The 16,824-nt window shown below is 46.7% G+C and overlaps 1 protein-coding gene across 1 annotated transcript in view; it reads right to left on the bottom strand.

Annotated features, from left to right (window-relative positions):
* plch2a (phospholipase C, eta 2a) overlaps positions 1 to 16,824 on the bottom strand; it is a 165,546-nt gene that overhangs the window by 147,463 nt on the left and 1,259 nt on the right. Inside the window, 1 exon segment of the mRNA XM_008288558.1 lies at positions 15,363 to 16,040. Coding sequence (XP_008286780.1) covers positions 15,363 to 15,519 — 157 coding nt within the window. The 5' untranslated portion in view covers positions 15,520 to 16,040.

Raw genomic sequence — 16,824 nt, 5'->3', positions numbered from 1 at the left:
CGTCCCTGTGATTCTTGTCATTAGCTTTGGGTGGAATCTGAACAAACGGGCTGACGTGGTGGTTCCTCGGTGTTTCTGTTGAATCGTTTTTGTGCAGCTGTCACCATCACACACTGTTCACAAGAATCCAGCCACAGTTTAGCACCACGTCTGGTGTCACTTGGCCAGAACCAAATATGTTTATTTAATGAAAGCAGGTGGCAGAGAAATAGCTTTACACAGCAACACCGTGTTTTATTTTACAGGAAGTGGATAAAGGATTTTATAAACTGTCCCTCATAATTAGTTGTAATTAAACATTAATCTGTTTAAAAGGCAACAGAAGGCTGTGTAGAGATGTACCTTGATTTTGATTGATTTTAACAATAAAGCAGCAGATTCAGTTGGCTTTAGTCTAACAGCTTCTCTGATCAGCGTCTCTGCATGGATTTGATGCCCTTCTGCTAACTCTGCTATCGCACATAAAGCATGTTAAAAAGTGACATGTCGTGTTCAGGCCACTCGCTGAGATGGTGGACTGTGGCCTGGGACAGGATCTTTATGGTCCAGGACTCATGCTGAGGCTGGATTATAGACACAAACAGACCTGATGAGCCAAATCACACCGACCACTCACAGATGGCACATGTTGTGAAAATGAGCTGAGATGAGATGATAGATACGACACGACAAGACAAGAAAAGACATAACAAGATAAGATTGATACCATACAATGAGATCGATACGATACGATACGATACGATACGATCGATCAGATCAGATCAGATCAGATCAGATCAGATCAGATCAGATCATACAGGCTATCCCCAGTCATGACTCCAGGTTACATACCAGTAGTGATCAAAGGAGATCCCAAACTGAGGACAAGCTGTTGGAGACGTGCTGGAACATCTGATTCACATTCTCCAATTCAATACCCAACTTGTAGGACTTTAAAGATCTGCTGCTAAGCCTTGGTGCCATGCAGCAGTTGGCTGCAGGCAAAGAACCAACCTCTTCAAAGGCAACCAGTCCAATGTTCTGACGTATCCGTGTGTTTTGACAGTAGGCGTGATGTGAATAAAAGCCTCGGAGCTGCTAACATCCCAGACAAGGCATGACGCCATCAGCAGGCTGCTTGGTTGATTCTGCTGGTTTCGTGTTTTGATGCACAGTTCAATAAAAATGACGCTTGCTTTCCTTTGTGCTGTCCTGAGTGGGAGTTTTATCATTACAACAGAACTCTGCTCGTTTAGACATCAGACTTCATTACATGCCTGAAGAAAGCAGGACCTTTTGGAGATTCACAGAGTCAAAGTGAAGAGATGTGGTTCAGGTCCATAAGGACGGTCTCCATAAGGGATCACGTTCCAGCAGCTACTCTCATCGTTTAGGTCTGTTCTTCTAGACAACACATGTTCTGTGCCTTTGCTCCTGGTTACACATGGCTAGAAGAAAAACACCTGACTTCACCTGGGAGCCCAATCAGGCATGGACTCCAGGTATGATATGGTTTCTGTTGGTTAGAGACGAGATCGATTCATACAGAAAGCTTCACTGTGATAACATGCAGTATATTCAGTCATGAAGGCAGCGTTTCCTCCTCATCCTCGCCTCTGTCTCTACAATGCCCACATTAGACAGTAACCCAGGACGTCAGCCTCCTGTTGATCTGGATGAGCTGCAACTGACAACACACAAAGGGCATAATTCAGTGGCTCCAGTACAACAACACATACATAAAGCATGAGCTTATCTGGAAGAGCAGATGTAGCCTAATGTGTTTCACATAAAGGGCGGCGTGCACTGGCTATGTCAGCATGTTGAGCTTCAGTGGAAAGGGCTCGAGTGGGTTTGTGCAAGTGAGACTGATGCTCCATCTGCTGTAGGTTCCTGATGCTCAGTGTTGTCCCCCATGTTCAACGGGTTACCAGAAACCTGAATATTATAATATGTACGGTTCAATCTTTTCTAAAGACACACCAAACTCTGTGTGTCCACCTTTGTTGTGATGCCAGACTGACAGAGGATACCTCAGAGATGTTCTGCCATTCTTCAGACATTTTATTTATTTATTTATGGTCCAGCTGCTTTCAGACGGGCTGAAGCTGCTCTGTTACCGTTAATATACCCCAAAGCTTCTATTGGATCCAAGTCAGGTGGTACAGAAGGCCATGTCGTCGTTTTTACTGTTTCCTTCTTTAGAAACTCTTTAATCCAGAGATCTCCAGCTCTGGTCCTGGTGAGATACTGTCCTGCAGGTTCTAGATGTTTCCAACACACCTGACTCACATTCATGGATCTCCGGCAGCTTGTTGTCAAGTTCTACACCAGTCTGTTAGTGATCCATTAATGTGGGTCGGGTGTGTTGCAGTACCGAGACGTCCAGAACCTGCAGGACAGCAGCTCACCAGAACCAGAGCTGGAGATCCCTGCTTTAATCACTCTGGAACTGCAAACTGCAGACTGGGAGCCATGATGTCAGCCAGGGTTTGGGTAGATCCACAGAGACATGCATGGTGCCATCAGTAAATGTCTTCTCCAACACCTTGTGCACTCATCACACTCCCACCATCAGTGTCAGGACGATGCGTTCACTGTCGAGGTCACAGCCAGGTTCATCTCAACATGCTGGACCCATCTGAGCTGAACAAACTTATTCTGGTCTCTTGTGACCACAGAATAGGTTCCTAGTGATCATCAGGTTTCATTCTGTTTTCTTTTGTTTTTGGTGATAAGTTTAATCTTTTTTGTGTTTTGTGCTAAAAAGCAAGTAAGGATTTCGTTGTTCTTTTCCTGTGAACACTGTCCATAGAGGTGAGTGCTGCGCTCTCTACACTGTCTGAGCTGCTACAAGTCCAGCTCCTAATAAAAACCCTTTTGTGAAGTCTCAGGCCCAGACCCATGAAGTCGTGCTACTATGGCTGAATCTACACCTTTTACTGCTGCGGCCGTGTTTCATTCTGAGTTAGCCGTTCATCTGGAGCTACTCTGTCTTCAGATGGTGAACTAGAACATTGCTGGTTCAAAATGAAAAGTCATCAGCATCAGTGAGCGCTGGCAAGCGAGTCCTTCCCTGTTTGTTCTGAAAAGAGCTCTAAAAAATCACTTCACAGCTGGTGGATGCTTTAAGGCTTTCCCACCCTGCATCATACCCTCACCAACATGAGGTCCTCAGAAGATATTAACTTCAGAGGAAACGTGTTTGATGAAATCCTCACCCGGTAGTAAACAGATGTTGAATCTGTAGAGCCGAGGTTGGAATCACAGCTCCATCAGTGAAGGGCAACGATCAGATGGTCTTTTATTATTATTATATGAGCAATATCGATAATAAATGAGTCCATGTGTGAGTAGGACTGATGCAAAACAATGGATGGTGCCTGGCTAAAGGGAAGAGGAACCTCGTAGAGCTTCTGACACATTTGTGCAGCTGTACGGGTCGTGTTGAGGAGCATGCAGCTTCACATCTCCTCTAAGGCACTGACAGGAAAGCTCGTTAAAGAAACACACTGTCATCCCAATTAGGGGCGTAAATGATCTGATAAGAGTTAAGGGTGTGTTCTACAGTGATCCAGATGCAATAACACAGAGAATCAATAGGGGGCGTGGCTGAATGTGGAACAATACGCCTCACCGACTCTTTGACTTCTGAGTAATCCACAGGCCTGTATGGGTTTCTTTTATCTTATGGCTGTGAGTGTGGAGGAGAACTTCTTATGTCCTCCTGGGTGACTACAGCCCTTACAGAGACAGCCCAGGATGGCCGATGGATCAGATCGTCACTGAGGGCTTCTTACAGGAAGCTTAGGCAGCTTAAGGGCTCGTATTTTCCCCAAATGAAGCACAGGCTAAAACAGAAGTGAGTGCAGGCTGTCAGTCCTCTGAGCAGTGGCCTCGATGGCTCACGGTCAATAGACTCATCTGAAAATATGAACGCTGCGCTGACACAAAGACAGATGAAACCCTGTGCTCTGTGCTTGCTCCTCCATTTCTGAAGCAGAAAATAATATCACCCTGCAGCTGAGCATCATGTAAGCAGCTGCTGTGTGCAAAGCGTGCATCCATCCACACACTGGGAGGCTGAGGAACCGATCCAAGGCTTCCAGCCCCACTGATAACACCGGGCGGTGCAGCTGAGGACAAACCTCTCCTCTCTGCTCCAGTTGCAGATGCTGCACATCCCCTGCAGCCCTGCACACAACACTGCACACTTCTCCTTTCTCTACTGCCTCTGCTTTGTCTTGTTCTCATTTCATTTCTTACACCTGACCTTGCTTTCCTCCTCCGTCTCTTCTCTGTTCTGTCTCTGTGACACCGTTGTTCTCATTAACACCGTCACCTCCCACTCCTCAGCAAATTCGCCTCAGCACAGATGTTTTCAACCACTTGAGGATGTTTGATGATTATTTAATAGGTGCAATGATGTAGTTTCACTCTCTGTGTTGTATAATATATTAAATGTACAGACAGCCCAGCAGCGTGTCTGAAACGAGGCATTCAGGATGAATGGAGAGAGAACAGAGGCAGGACTCACTGGACAGAGCCGAGGCGACCCGTGGACCTCTAGTACCAACAACAACCTTTTGTTAAGGAGAGGTGGGGATTTGGTTCAGGCCTTTAGGTTCTGTTCTAAACTGTACCATCTATCAAAATGCAGCGCTGCCATTTTGGGAAAATTACCGAGTGTTGCACATCCAGTGAAGAGGCCTCGACTCTAATGGACGTAACGTTGTTGTGCTTCATAAATGTGATCAAACCTGGACTGAGAATGTTCAGAGCATGTTCAGGACTTTGAACGTCACTGACTCATTGTTATGAACCGTTATCTACTCTCTAAAATACAACTAAATCTCTCTGGTTGTTCAGATCTCACTCTGCCTTGGTGATGGGGACACTGAACTTATATTTCTAACTTTTCCCAGGTGTCTTGGATCCATAGAGCAGAGCTTGTTGTCCTCAGAGCTGTGGAGCTGCTGCTGGCTGACAGAACGGACGGCTGCTGTCAGATTTCCTCAAATTTAAAAAACTCAAAAAGGGCTTAAAGTAGAAAAATTGTACCGATGACATGTTGTCATGTTGTCGAACACGTCTGTAGAGATTGTTTTGCAAACGGCTTTGAGAAACCGTCTGGTCACACACGGTGGTCACTCATCACTTTGTCAGCTAATCTCAGTCACACTGACGGACGCTGGTTGGTGAGCACAATTTATTTTCTATCCATCAATTTTTTATGCTTGAATCGATGTAAAAATGGAGGGAAGAAATCGTGTCATGCATAAAGCATGTGACTTGAATATCCAGCGAAGCTTCAACTGTGCTGGAGTGACAGCAGCATCATCAGCTCCACAAGCTACAGCCAACACCTTTATAGTCCCATCACAAAGACAGTCTTCATCTATCTGCTCTACGTTCTTTCACTGTTTGAGGTTGAACTGGGACACTTTCAAATACATCATCTAGACTCCTAATTAGAGAATTAAGTCCTTACCAAGCAGTCATTACAGGCCTTAAAAACAAACCAAACATGGAAGCTGCAGTTCCCTAAACGTCCACTTGAGGCTGGCTCCAAAAGCAGGTCAACCCCTCAGACCTCCATGTTAGAATACACGTTTACAGGCCGGTATAAAGCTCATGGTTTTGGTCTCCGTAACTAATTTCAGGATTCGTGATGACCGTACATGACTGAATTTTTATTCAACTCACTCCTTTGAACTGGATTAAGGCTTCATGTTGTGCAAAGTTCGGGCCATGGCTGCTTTGAGGGGCAGCTAGCTGCTGTAGTAGACAGTCCATGGACATGTTAGCACGCTCGCTTTTGGATTAGCCATAGGTTGGAAGGAGTCGGGAAGCTACAACCAGAGCCACCACACTGAGCTTCAAAGCCAGCATTCAGGAAACCTCTGGGTGGATGGAGGGCTTGTCCAGGTCCACATGCAGTCAGTGATGGAAACCAGAAGAAAGCTTAGAACAGAGCAAACACTGAATTCAGCAGAGTGGTAGAAAGATGACATCAAACCAACACCAGTGGTGCTCTGCATGTGTCTGAACAACAAGTGTGTGTTAATATGTCCCCAATGCAAGGAACTCATCAGGAATCTGGACCCAGTTAGACTGATTGGACACAAGCTGACTGGATTAACCTTTAATGTTCAGTTTTAATGTGATGAGGACGAGTCCTAAGAATGCTGGATGTTGAGAAAACAGTATTTACTGATCATTCCCTTGCACGTGTGGACTATTGTCAGTATTTAAAGCCAGGCTGGGCCGTGGACGCTGTGTTCAGCTGGTCCATCCATCACCACAACGTGTGCACGTCAGACACAGCTCGAGCTGCTGCATTCATTGTTCTGTCATTAAAGTGTGTGTTGGCCCGGTTTGTGTGAGCAGAGGTTGCTAGGGGACTTGTGATGCACCAACTGAGCCTTTTTTGTAAGTAAAGATTTATGTCCTGTAGCATTTTGCATTTGGGCTATGCTTTGTGTGTGTGTGTGTGTGTGTGTGTGTGTGTGTGTGTGTGTTCAGCAACCCACTGTCCTGCCTCTTCCATTTGACGGTAATGCTAGGCGACCCATTATTATAAGTCAGCACTCAGTTTAACGTTGTAAAAAAGGCTCTTACAGTTTTAATGACAATCAGGGACCGGGTGGCAGGTACAGTGCACATCCCATAACAGCAGAGTGTGAAGCTGTTCCTGCTTCTACCAGTGGAGGATGATGAGGACACAAACAGAAAGAATCAGTCCAGCGCTGTGGAGTCCATTAGTTGGAGAAATGGCTGCGATACACTTTCATTCAGACTGATGATTCATTAGATGAGGTGGCTGTTAGGGTGGTTCAGTGGTTAGCACCGTGGCCTCACAGCTAGAAGGTCGCTGGTTGGCGTCCCGGTGAGGACACCCGGGATCTTCCTGCGTGGAGTCTCCATGTTCTCCCCGTGCAGCGTGGGTTCTCTCTGGGTTCTCCGGCTTCCTCCCACAGTCCAGAAACATGTTGAGGTTAATTGGTGATTGTAAATTGTCCGTAGGTGTGAATGTGAGTGTGCTTGGTTGTCTGTCTCTAAGTGTAGCCCTGTGATAGACTGGTTACCTGTCCAGGTGAACCTGCCTTCACCCTGAGTCAGCTGGGATAGGCTCCGCTCCCCATGACCCTGGTGAGGATGAAGGTGTAGAGATGATGGATGGATGCTGTGGTCAGAAGATCATCGCTGCTCATCGAGGCAGCACCATAGGATTCTGTTGGCAGTGAAGGAAGCCTTCAAGGTGATGAAGGAGGCCTTTCAGGTGAGGCGGGCATGAATGACTGCAACTGTGGCGGTCATGGAAGAATAAACTTGGGTGGGAAGAGTCCAGAGAAGCTATGAAGTACGGCTTTGGGTTGGCCTCAGTGAAGTTCTGGCTGAGGATAGGAGAGCAGGACTAGCACCAGGCTGTGTTCTGCCTGGGAGGAGAACTGCTGACCCAGACTGGGGGTGTTGTTGGGTGGTAGAAGGAGCATTCTGAGCTCCTAAACCTGACCAGCACATCTTCTGTGAAGGAGTCTGCAGAGTCGGAGGAAGCATCGCCCATATCCTGATGGAGGCTGCTGCAGTATTCAAGAGGCTCCTCAGGGTCCGAGTGGTGCAAGGTGTGGACCAGAACCTCGTATTTGTTGCACATTCACAGCGTCTGTAAAACTGCCTGATGAAAGTGTGATTGGTTGCAGTCATTAACATGCTCCTGGTGGGAGGAGCTACATGTCCTCCAGAACCTGGTGAAACTTTCACCACAAGTGGAGCTGAGTGTGTGCTTTCTCCAAACCAGTTTCTGTCTTTATTTCCGTCTCCTTAGCATTTCTCTCGGGTTTAAAAACGCTCCCCAGAATGGATGCACAGATCTTGAGGCGTTAAATCCCCTTTAACCTTAACAAATAACAGCATTTACTGGCTTTAATCCCAGTCAGATCATAATGTGCACAGCATTCAGTACACACACCCAGGGCAGTGTGCTCCTCCACAAACACCTCCCTGGAGCCTCTGATGGTTATGTAGGTTAGACTACCATCACCCCGCCTCATTCCACATGCTCTTCAATATTGCATGATATCATCTTAATTATCCCTCCCTATTGCCTCAGTATCAGCTCACACCTTCCATCATTCGCTCCACGCTATGAACATAAGGATATTTTGCCATCACAGTGTGCTATATTATTCATTAGCCTAGCGTGTGGCAGTTGGTAAATGGCAGCAGCAGCGCCTGAACAAGCCAGAGGGGCAATTGGTGCTAATTGCTTCGGATAGGTAATGAGAGCGAATGTAAAGAGAGACATCCTTTGGGGTTAAGTGCATGTACGCATGGCAACAACTTCATTTCAAGCATGTGTGCAGAAAGAGGCGGCATCAGGAGAAAGATCTGCACCGTTAAAGGGCACAAACACAGCTCTGTTCATAACCACTGATAGATATCAGTCTGTACAGAGCACTCACTGTGTAAAAGATTCATGGACATTTATCCTAAAATACATGTTAGACAGCAAAGTGTTCAGTAATTTTTCATCTTGTGGCTTAAAGGCCCTAAAACAGAAAATCCAGAGTAAAACCTGAGCTGCAGCTCCCTGACCTTGTAGTCCTCCATCTCCATGAAGGCAGAACGTCCAAACATGTATATATCTGTAAAAATGAACCATTTACTTCTACTTATAAAAATCTAACAGCACCTTTATAACACTGAGTCACTACACAGTGGTGCTACTGACGTGCTTCTAACATTTCTGATCAACATTTGATGTAATAGACATGCAGCGCCGTGTTGCATCTGATCTGCTCAACACGACGCTCTGGAAGATGCTGTCACTGCATCGCATCAAAAGCTGACCCAGGTTGAACAGCTCTCCTCTAATGTCCTCCCTGTCCTGCCGCACTGGCCTCATTCAGGTATTTCAGCCTTAAAGCTGCCATAAGCTGGATCTGCTGGGTCTCACTGGGCAGAACTTCCACACTGAGCTGGCAGCGTGCAGCATGTATGGAGGACTTTTACCTGTGAGACTGATGAAGTGTTTGAATCCAAACTAAAGATTCAGATTAACGCTGACATGGCCATCTGATGGGAGGAGCTCAGACCAGAGTGGAGATGGACGAGCAGCTGGAGGAGGGTCTGCCTGCTTCACATCTAAATCAAAAGCCATCCACTACCACACTTTGTCCTCTTCTTTCCATTGTCATCAGTCCAGATCATGTTCTTTTCTATTCCATTCTCCTCCATTACTAGAAATGCAGCGGTTTCCAGAAGCAGGACAGCGCAGGTCAAGCAGTGAGGAAATGAGCTGATTAACCCTGGACCTCCTCACAGAGGGAGGAGGGAGATGGATGGACGCATCACTCAGCAGGTTTTCATCACACGTCGTCTGAAGCAAAAATAATGACCTCATTAAGGTTTGGTGTGTCTGTGGGTAATTATTGTTGAGCGTTATGAATAAAGCAGAGTGTGGCTGATAATCTGGGTGTATAAAGAAGGGAGCAGCACTGCCCCCTTCTGGCCGTGCATGGCTACAGAGAGAAGACACTGCACACTCTACTGATTCACTGAAATGGACAGGATGAAGGGGTCTCTTCCTCTATTTTAGTTCTTAAAGGCCTATGAGGCCATATCAAAAACTACTGCATTCATTAATGGTCATTTCAAGTCAAGCCCTAAAGGTCTGAGTGTGTGTGTGGAAGCACAACTAATGCATCCAGCTTCACCTGCAGTGTTCACACACTTCATCCTGTCACAGGAGGAGCTGCTGACTCTTCTGACTTGTTGAAGTCCAGATCTGTGCTCATCTCCTCAGACGTCTCCAGAGTGGTGCTGGTGGCTGAGGCCAACGAGTGCATCACATGGATCCTTTAGAAACCGTCTCAGGAGTCAGTCGATCGTACCGCTCACAGGAAGTCAGGATGTGATTCACACACACTGATCATTCAAGTTGTTGTATAAAAACTTTCCAGAGGACTTAATAAACTGAAGAAAGAACCAAAATGCTCGATTATGTTTTCGTGACCAAGCCGGACTCGTTTCAGTGATTCCATCAAAGGAAATTCAGAGTTACAGCATTCACTGGAAACTCAAGAACGCAGGATAGACATGGTCTTTATAAGCAAAGCTTTGTTCACACCTCTTCAGTTTGCTGTTTCTACAAAACCTGTAAGTCGTCAACACTCCCAGCCTTCGTCCAGACGAGATAACACACGTCTGTGTTGCTCCAAGATGGATGTTGTTGACTGATGTGCTGATGATGACGAGTAGATTTCAGAGAGTTTAGTAAATATAGCTCGTGATACCCGGTACCTGCCATCATGCTAGCATTGTTAGCATTGTTAGCAACAATAGCAGCAAGTGCTCCGAATGTGCGTTAGGCCACAGCGAGTAGTAATGATTAGAACTGCCTTCTCACACACACACACACACACACACACACACACACACACACACACACACACACACACACACACACACACACACACACACACACACACACTCAGAGCTTTGACTGACAGCAGGCCCTCCACACTGGGACTTGGAAGATGGATTTTAATTACATGTGAATGCAGCATCAGCGTACAGCTGAGGCTGATTTGGGCGATTTGGGATGTTCGGTGAACCTGCCAGCTGTTTTCCAACACACCTCAGACACCTGCAGCCTTCCCCTCCCATCCATTATTCACACACACACACTGGTTTCCTGGTGCTTGCTGGTTGCGACATGTTTCTGAGCAGATCCTCTGTGTCGGACCAGAATGGAATTCCAGCTCGGAGGTTTTGTCCTGTCCTGGTGCGCATGACGGAAGACAATGGGGACATGACGTGATGTGTAGAAAAGGATGAACATGATTTATTCAGCTGCAAACATGCCTACATGTTAAATCTTGTTTTCTGTTTCTGTGAGTGTAGTTTGGGGCTTCTGATGAGGAACATCTGTACAGCAGCAGGTATCACAGCATTTCTGCTGATTTGTAGTTAGCACTATAATGCTATAATGCTAAAATCCTCATATGTGAAGGACAGGGGATTAGCAGGTCAAAGTAGCTGGCAAAGCATGAGCCTGAACACATCCTGTATCCTCGTGTCATGTGAGGCAAGCAGCTACAAACAGAGGCTGAGATGCTGCAGGCTTCTCGGTTGGACTAAATGCTGTTTCAGTTAATGTGCCGTCACGAGCTGAGTGTGTTCATATAACTGACAGTCTTTCTGCCGTCACAGTATGGACTCTACAAAGTTCCTCCTCCTGTACAAAGGTGAGGCCAGATGAATCAGGCACTGCCGTCCTGGTGACATCATGTTCAACCAAAGCCTGTGCAGAACTAAGACATGGTGATACGGTCCAGCTCCTGCCTGACCCACATGTGAGGACAACCCGGCCGCACACGGAGCCCAGCTGCTGGTGTTGGACCGTCATGGACGCTCGCTGTTCATATATATATATAAGCAGCATATTGTTTGACATAGAGTGTTACTAATACGAAGCATAACTATCACAAATTCACAGAAAGCCTGATCTTCTGCTTGTTTACACATATTTAACTATAACATTAGAAAAAAACTACTAAAGCCATAAATGATGCGCCTCCAGCTTCTCTCATATCGGGCCAGTGTCTCAACTTATTCCCTTTTTCATTTCTGTTGTCCTTATTTCAGACAAATGAGCAGAATCCTAAAAACTGTATGTATATATATATATAATATATTCTATTCTATCTATTCTATACAGGCAGTGTGCTGTTAAACAGGGTTAAATCCAAACTGTGTGACCACTCAGTGAATCAGAGTTTGATGTATTATCAACAAACCGTAGATAACAGTAGTTTGAGTAACAGAACTTTCTTTCTTTTGGGTGCTGCTCCAGCCAGAAGCTGGACTCCTAGCTGGACTGGCCTCTCCTGGTCAGATAACGAGCTGCTGAGCAGAGCCAGACTCACACAGACTGAGTCAGCAGAGGGTGTGGATGAGAGAGACCGTGAACAGTTGTACAACAAAGCAAGAATGTGCAGGATGCAGAAAATCGGAAAGCAATCAATCAGAGAGCAGCCTCGGGTCACTGAACAGCCTACTGATCTGGACCAGGACCTGCTGTCACTGTCCTTGGACCAGAAGAGGGCGAGTTGTGGGGCGATGTTGTGAAAGATAACACCACACTGATAGAAATGAGAAGTTCAACTTTGCATGGATGTACAGTATGTCACAAAAGTGAACAAAAAAAGAGCAGCAATTGTTTTTTGTCAGATCCTCAGAGATCTTTGCAATGAGCCTCCATGTTTAACTTCCAGTGACCAGTAGGAGAGCAACAACACAAAATCTAACCCACCTGTCACACCTGAGACCTGGTGACACTGACGAGTCACATGACACAGGGAGGGAAAATGGCTGACTGGGCCCAATATGGACATTTTCACTTGTGTTGCCAGCGGCTGAGACATTCCCGGCTGTACTGAGTTACTCTGAGGGGACAGTGGATCTACTCTGATATACCGACTGCTTCACATTGGAGCAAAGTCTCCTTTCTTCTATGTTGTCCCGTGAAAAGATAGAGCCAACAAAATATTCTCATAGATGTGTGACACACTGCATCGACTCTTTAAGGTCAAAGTAAAAACAGTCCTGATGATAAAAGCCCAGAGCATCATGTAGAGTCATGTGGAGGCCTCTGCAGATGCTTTTCTTTGCTCAACAGCTAAACCTGGACGCGAAGTCACAACAGGCCAGCAGCTAACGGGGACACACTTCATGAGGTGTACATGTGAACCTCTGGAGATGTACAGAGAGATAAGGAGTTGTCTTTATCAGTCTCCTGTGTCGGGCTGTCGAGGCAGCTGGCCTTGCATACATGAACACACATACTTCTCCAGAGAAATGGTGTGAATTTGCTGCTGTCCATCATAGATGAGCATTTGTCTTAAAATGATCCAACAGTGTGTAGACGTTGGAGCGTACAGTAGATATGGCCCAGAGGACTCCAAAGCCATCACTGACTGTGGCTGCACTGCATTCTGGGCCGCTGAGCTGCCACTGTGAGGGCAGCAACAAATAGCAGGCAGACGTTTAGGCGGTTGGACTCTGCAGGCCTTCGTTCAGCAGGACACACACCACCGACACACACACCACCGACACACACACCACCGACACACACACCACCGACACACACACCACCGACACACACACCACCGACACACACACCAGGCTCTCTGAACGCCGCTGAGTGACACCGGTGTCCTTTTCAACCATGCAGACAAACAAAGCCGAGTCACTCCAGCAGCAAGGAAACCCGTCTGTTCAGCAACAGGGATGCTGCTGCTTCCTCCTTGACCTTTGCTATTATTTCATTATTTAGGCTGCATTCTGCTCTGCGGCATGAAGAGCAGCTTCTAACGTCAGCGTGTGAGAGGATGGCTCCCTCAGCAGCGTCCATGGTGTCTGTCAGTAGGTTACATCAGGAAAACTCATGGATGATAGTTAATGTTTTAATATGGGAATGTAGAACGCTGGTGGAGTCAGAAGGACACCTGATAAAAAGGTTTCACTGCAGAGACATGGAGCGCTTTCATGGCGCTGACACGAAAAGACAACCAGCTATCAGAAGTCCTGGAAGGCCGCCAGTGCAGCAAGAACCAGAAGATTAAAAAGCCCAGAGCAGGAACTATGAGGCACAGTGGCTGGACTTCAGCTCCACTCAGGTCCACCAACAGGTCAGTGCCATACGGACAGCGGCCAAAGCAGCCCACTGGCCTCAAACTGTGAACAACATCTAGTCCTCCTTGGTCACCTTGTCCACATCTGAATACAGGTATTAAAATAAATTAAACTGCAGCAGCCTTCACTCTCTGTAACCAAACTACAGCCTGGACCAGAAACAACCAGACAAAGACGCCTCCACTGATGCAGAGGATGTTCTGGACAGTTTATTCTCATAATACGACCACATTCCTGTTGACAGCTTGCTGACCAAACTCTAGTGGAGAAGCACATGACATGGGTCATATGAACGACGTTGTCCCGCTGTGTGACAGGAGAAGGATTAAATGCTCATCGTGTGAACAACCACTGAACTGTGGTTCTCAGTCAGGACTTGTAAGGAGCAGAGAATCTAAGGCCTGCTGGGAGCGTCCACATGACACCGGAGGACTCGCTGCAGTTTACAACCAGCTGCATTCAGTCAGAACATCCTCAGGAAAAGAGGACTGTGGCTGGTCGCTGCTGGGAGGCTTCAGCAGAGCTACAGCTCATGATGGGGCAACGCTCCTGGACTCCTCAAAAGGACGTCCACCACATGGGTTTATATCCCCTCCTCTGAAAAGACAGCAACCAAGCAGCTGAAGCATGACCGGATATTTATAGAACAAGTTCAATGTTCTTAAAACGTTCCTATGCAGCTACGACACCGTTCAAGTTAGGAGAGATGATGAGTGAACATGATTACAAAACACATTTCCATTAAAAACAATAATGTGGGCGTCAGACTTTCACAGCTGATCGTATGGACATGTCACAGCTCCAGGTTGATAAGGCTGATGATGATGTAGTTAACGGTTCAGGACATCGGGTCATACAGCAGCTCATTAATAGGACATGTGCAGATAAAGACATACAGAGAACATCTGTGCAGCACTCTTCATCCTCTGTCATCATCACCTGAACTACGTTTGTACAAACAGCAGCTTTGCTTCACGCCGCTGGTGTCCGACACCATCCACAAAGAATCCAGACCCTGACCTGTAGTTTAGATTCACGTTTCAAACTCAGTTTCAGGAGTTGATCTGAATGCTCAGTAACTCTGGAGTGTAGTTTGTAGTTTTCGGTGTCTGACACTAACAGACATCCTTCCTGACTCTGATTGGACGCCAGCGGCAGCCTCTCATGCTCTCCTCTCACCTACGATCAGATCAGTTCTGCACCAGCTTCATGCTTTCCTCAAGATCATAAGAATGTTGGAATCACCAGAAGACTCGTTTGTTTGCTGGAGGCAGAAAATCATCCAATCCGATCCGATCACTAACGTGTCCACACAGTCAGAACACCTGTACCTGGTAACCTGCAGCTCACAACCTGTCCAACAGCTCCACACACCACCGTCACATTGTGGCTTCCCTTCATACATTTGAGTCTATTTGATGCCAGTTGTTCAGATAATCAAGCCTCCAAGCATCCTCAGCTTACTGACATAAGGAAAGGCAAAGCTGCTCACTGTTCTCAGCACAACACCAAACAGCACGATGTCCCACAAGGCCGCAGAGGCCACGAGCTGCTCAGCACAACACGAGGCTTCACACATTCACACACAGGCAGACTCCTGGCACACTGTCTGGATGAATTCATCAAACGAGGTCTTATCACGACAAACGAGGCACTCGCAGGTCACGAAGGCAAACACTCACCAACACCGATGAAGTTGGCAGAGAGGAAGTGGCTGCAGGGAAGGCTGGCGGTGCTGACGAAGGAGTCGCCGTCCGTGGTGGCAGTCGTCCTCGACCTCAGCGAAGGGTTCGGGGAGTCCGTCACCATGGCCATCCTCGCTGCTGCTACGGACTCCATGACTGCTGATGGACGACAAACACGTGCCAGAAGCTTCACACGGTGCTGCAGGGCTTCAAGGTGCAGTCGTTGAGCTCACAGACCAGGGAGTCCGTCAGTGGTTTGGAAAATGTGATAGAATCCAAACAGCAAAGTCAAAAATATTCCTGTAAACCTGGGATGAAGGAAGAAAAGCAGTCTGGAGAGGGACGGGACTAGTGTGGTCTGGGTTCTTCTGGGTTGCAATGAATGACTTCTAATAAACGATGTTGTCAGACCAGCCCCAAGGTCCAAACTCCCACAGACACAGAACGGAGGAAAAATACAATCCAGTCTGGTACTGAATGGTTTAGTCACAGCAGGAAGTCTTCAATTCCAGGAAAAATTCCTGACGCGATCCTCCAACTCGCACAGTCAACACCTTGTCTGGTCTTTGTGAGGAGCAGATAGTGGAGACGTATGTCAGAGCCCATCACTCAGAACATCTAGCGGTCGTCCTGGTCCAGACCATGATCTCAGGCAGGCCGAGCTGTGAACGTCTCCTGCAGCAGAGCAGAGGGGGAGGAGGCAATGCAAAGAACACATGAGACACGACGTGGTTTCTGAGAACAAACAGCACAAGAGAACTCATATTAAACGGATCTGCAACGTCTGCTCAGAACAACAATCATCCCAGAGGTAAAAATCTGGTGTTCGTTCTCTTTTTCTTTATTTTTTTTTTGTACAATAAAACAAAACTGTGAGTTGAGATTGAAACCATTGAAGAACAAATCTCATCTTAAATTACCAGAACATACAAAAATCCTCAATCCATAAAAACAAACCATGCAATCAACCACAGGATCAGAAAGAATGCAACAGACAGCTAAAGCAGTGTAATGAGTGTGTGTGAGTGTGTGTGCGTGTGTGTGTGTGAGTGTGTGTCTACGAGGAGGTACATGTGTACTGATGCCCTGTAGCCTGACATGAACAGTTCAGTTCATCAGACAGACTCACAGCTTATTTGTCAAGATGCAACTTGAGTCCGTCTGATTCATGGCTGAGTCCTGCCTGTCTCTACTGGGAAATGTTGGTGTGTGATGGTCTGAGGTGATACTGAAACTGAAAGCTCCAGGAACTCTAATTTCTACAGAACAAATGAGACCCATCTGCACGGCATCAGTCAGGTTGCACCTTGGGCTATATCCTAGATACAGCCTGACTTACACAACCACACCATAAAATATTGATTTATTACTTAGATCGGTCCATTTAGTTGTTTTCTACGTGTAGGTAAGATTATGCTCCATGTCTGTCAAAAACCTCAGGCGCAATGTGACTGATGTC

Source organism: Stegastes partitus, unplaced genomic scaffold (assembly GCF_000690725.1).
Source record: "Stegastes partitus isolate 25-593 unplaced genomic scaffold, Stegastes_partitus-1.0.2 Scaffold564, whole genome shotgun sequence".
Taxonomy (NCBI): Eukaryota; Metazoa; Chordata; class Actinopteri; family Pomacentridae; genus Stegastes; species Stegastes partitus.
This window is presented reverse-complemented; position numbering and strand designations above follow the sequence as displayed.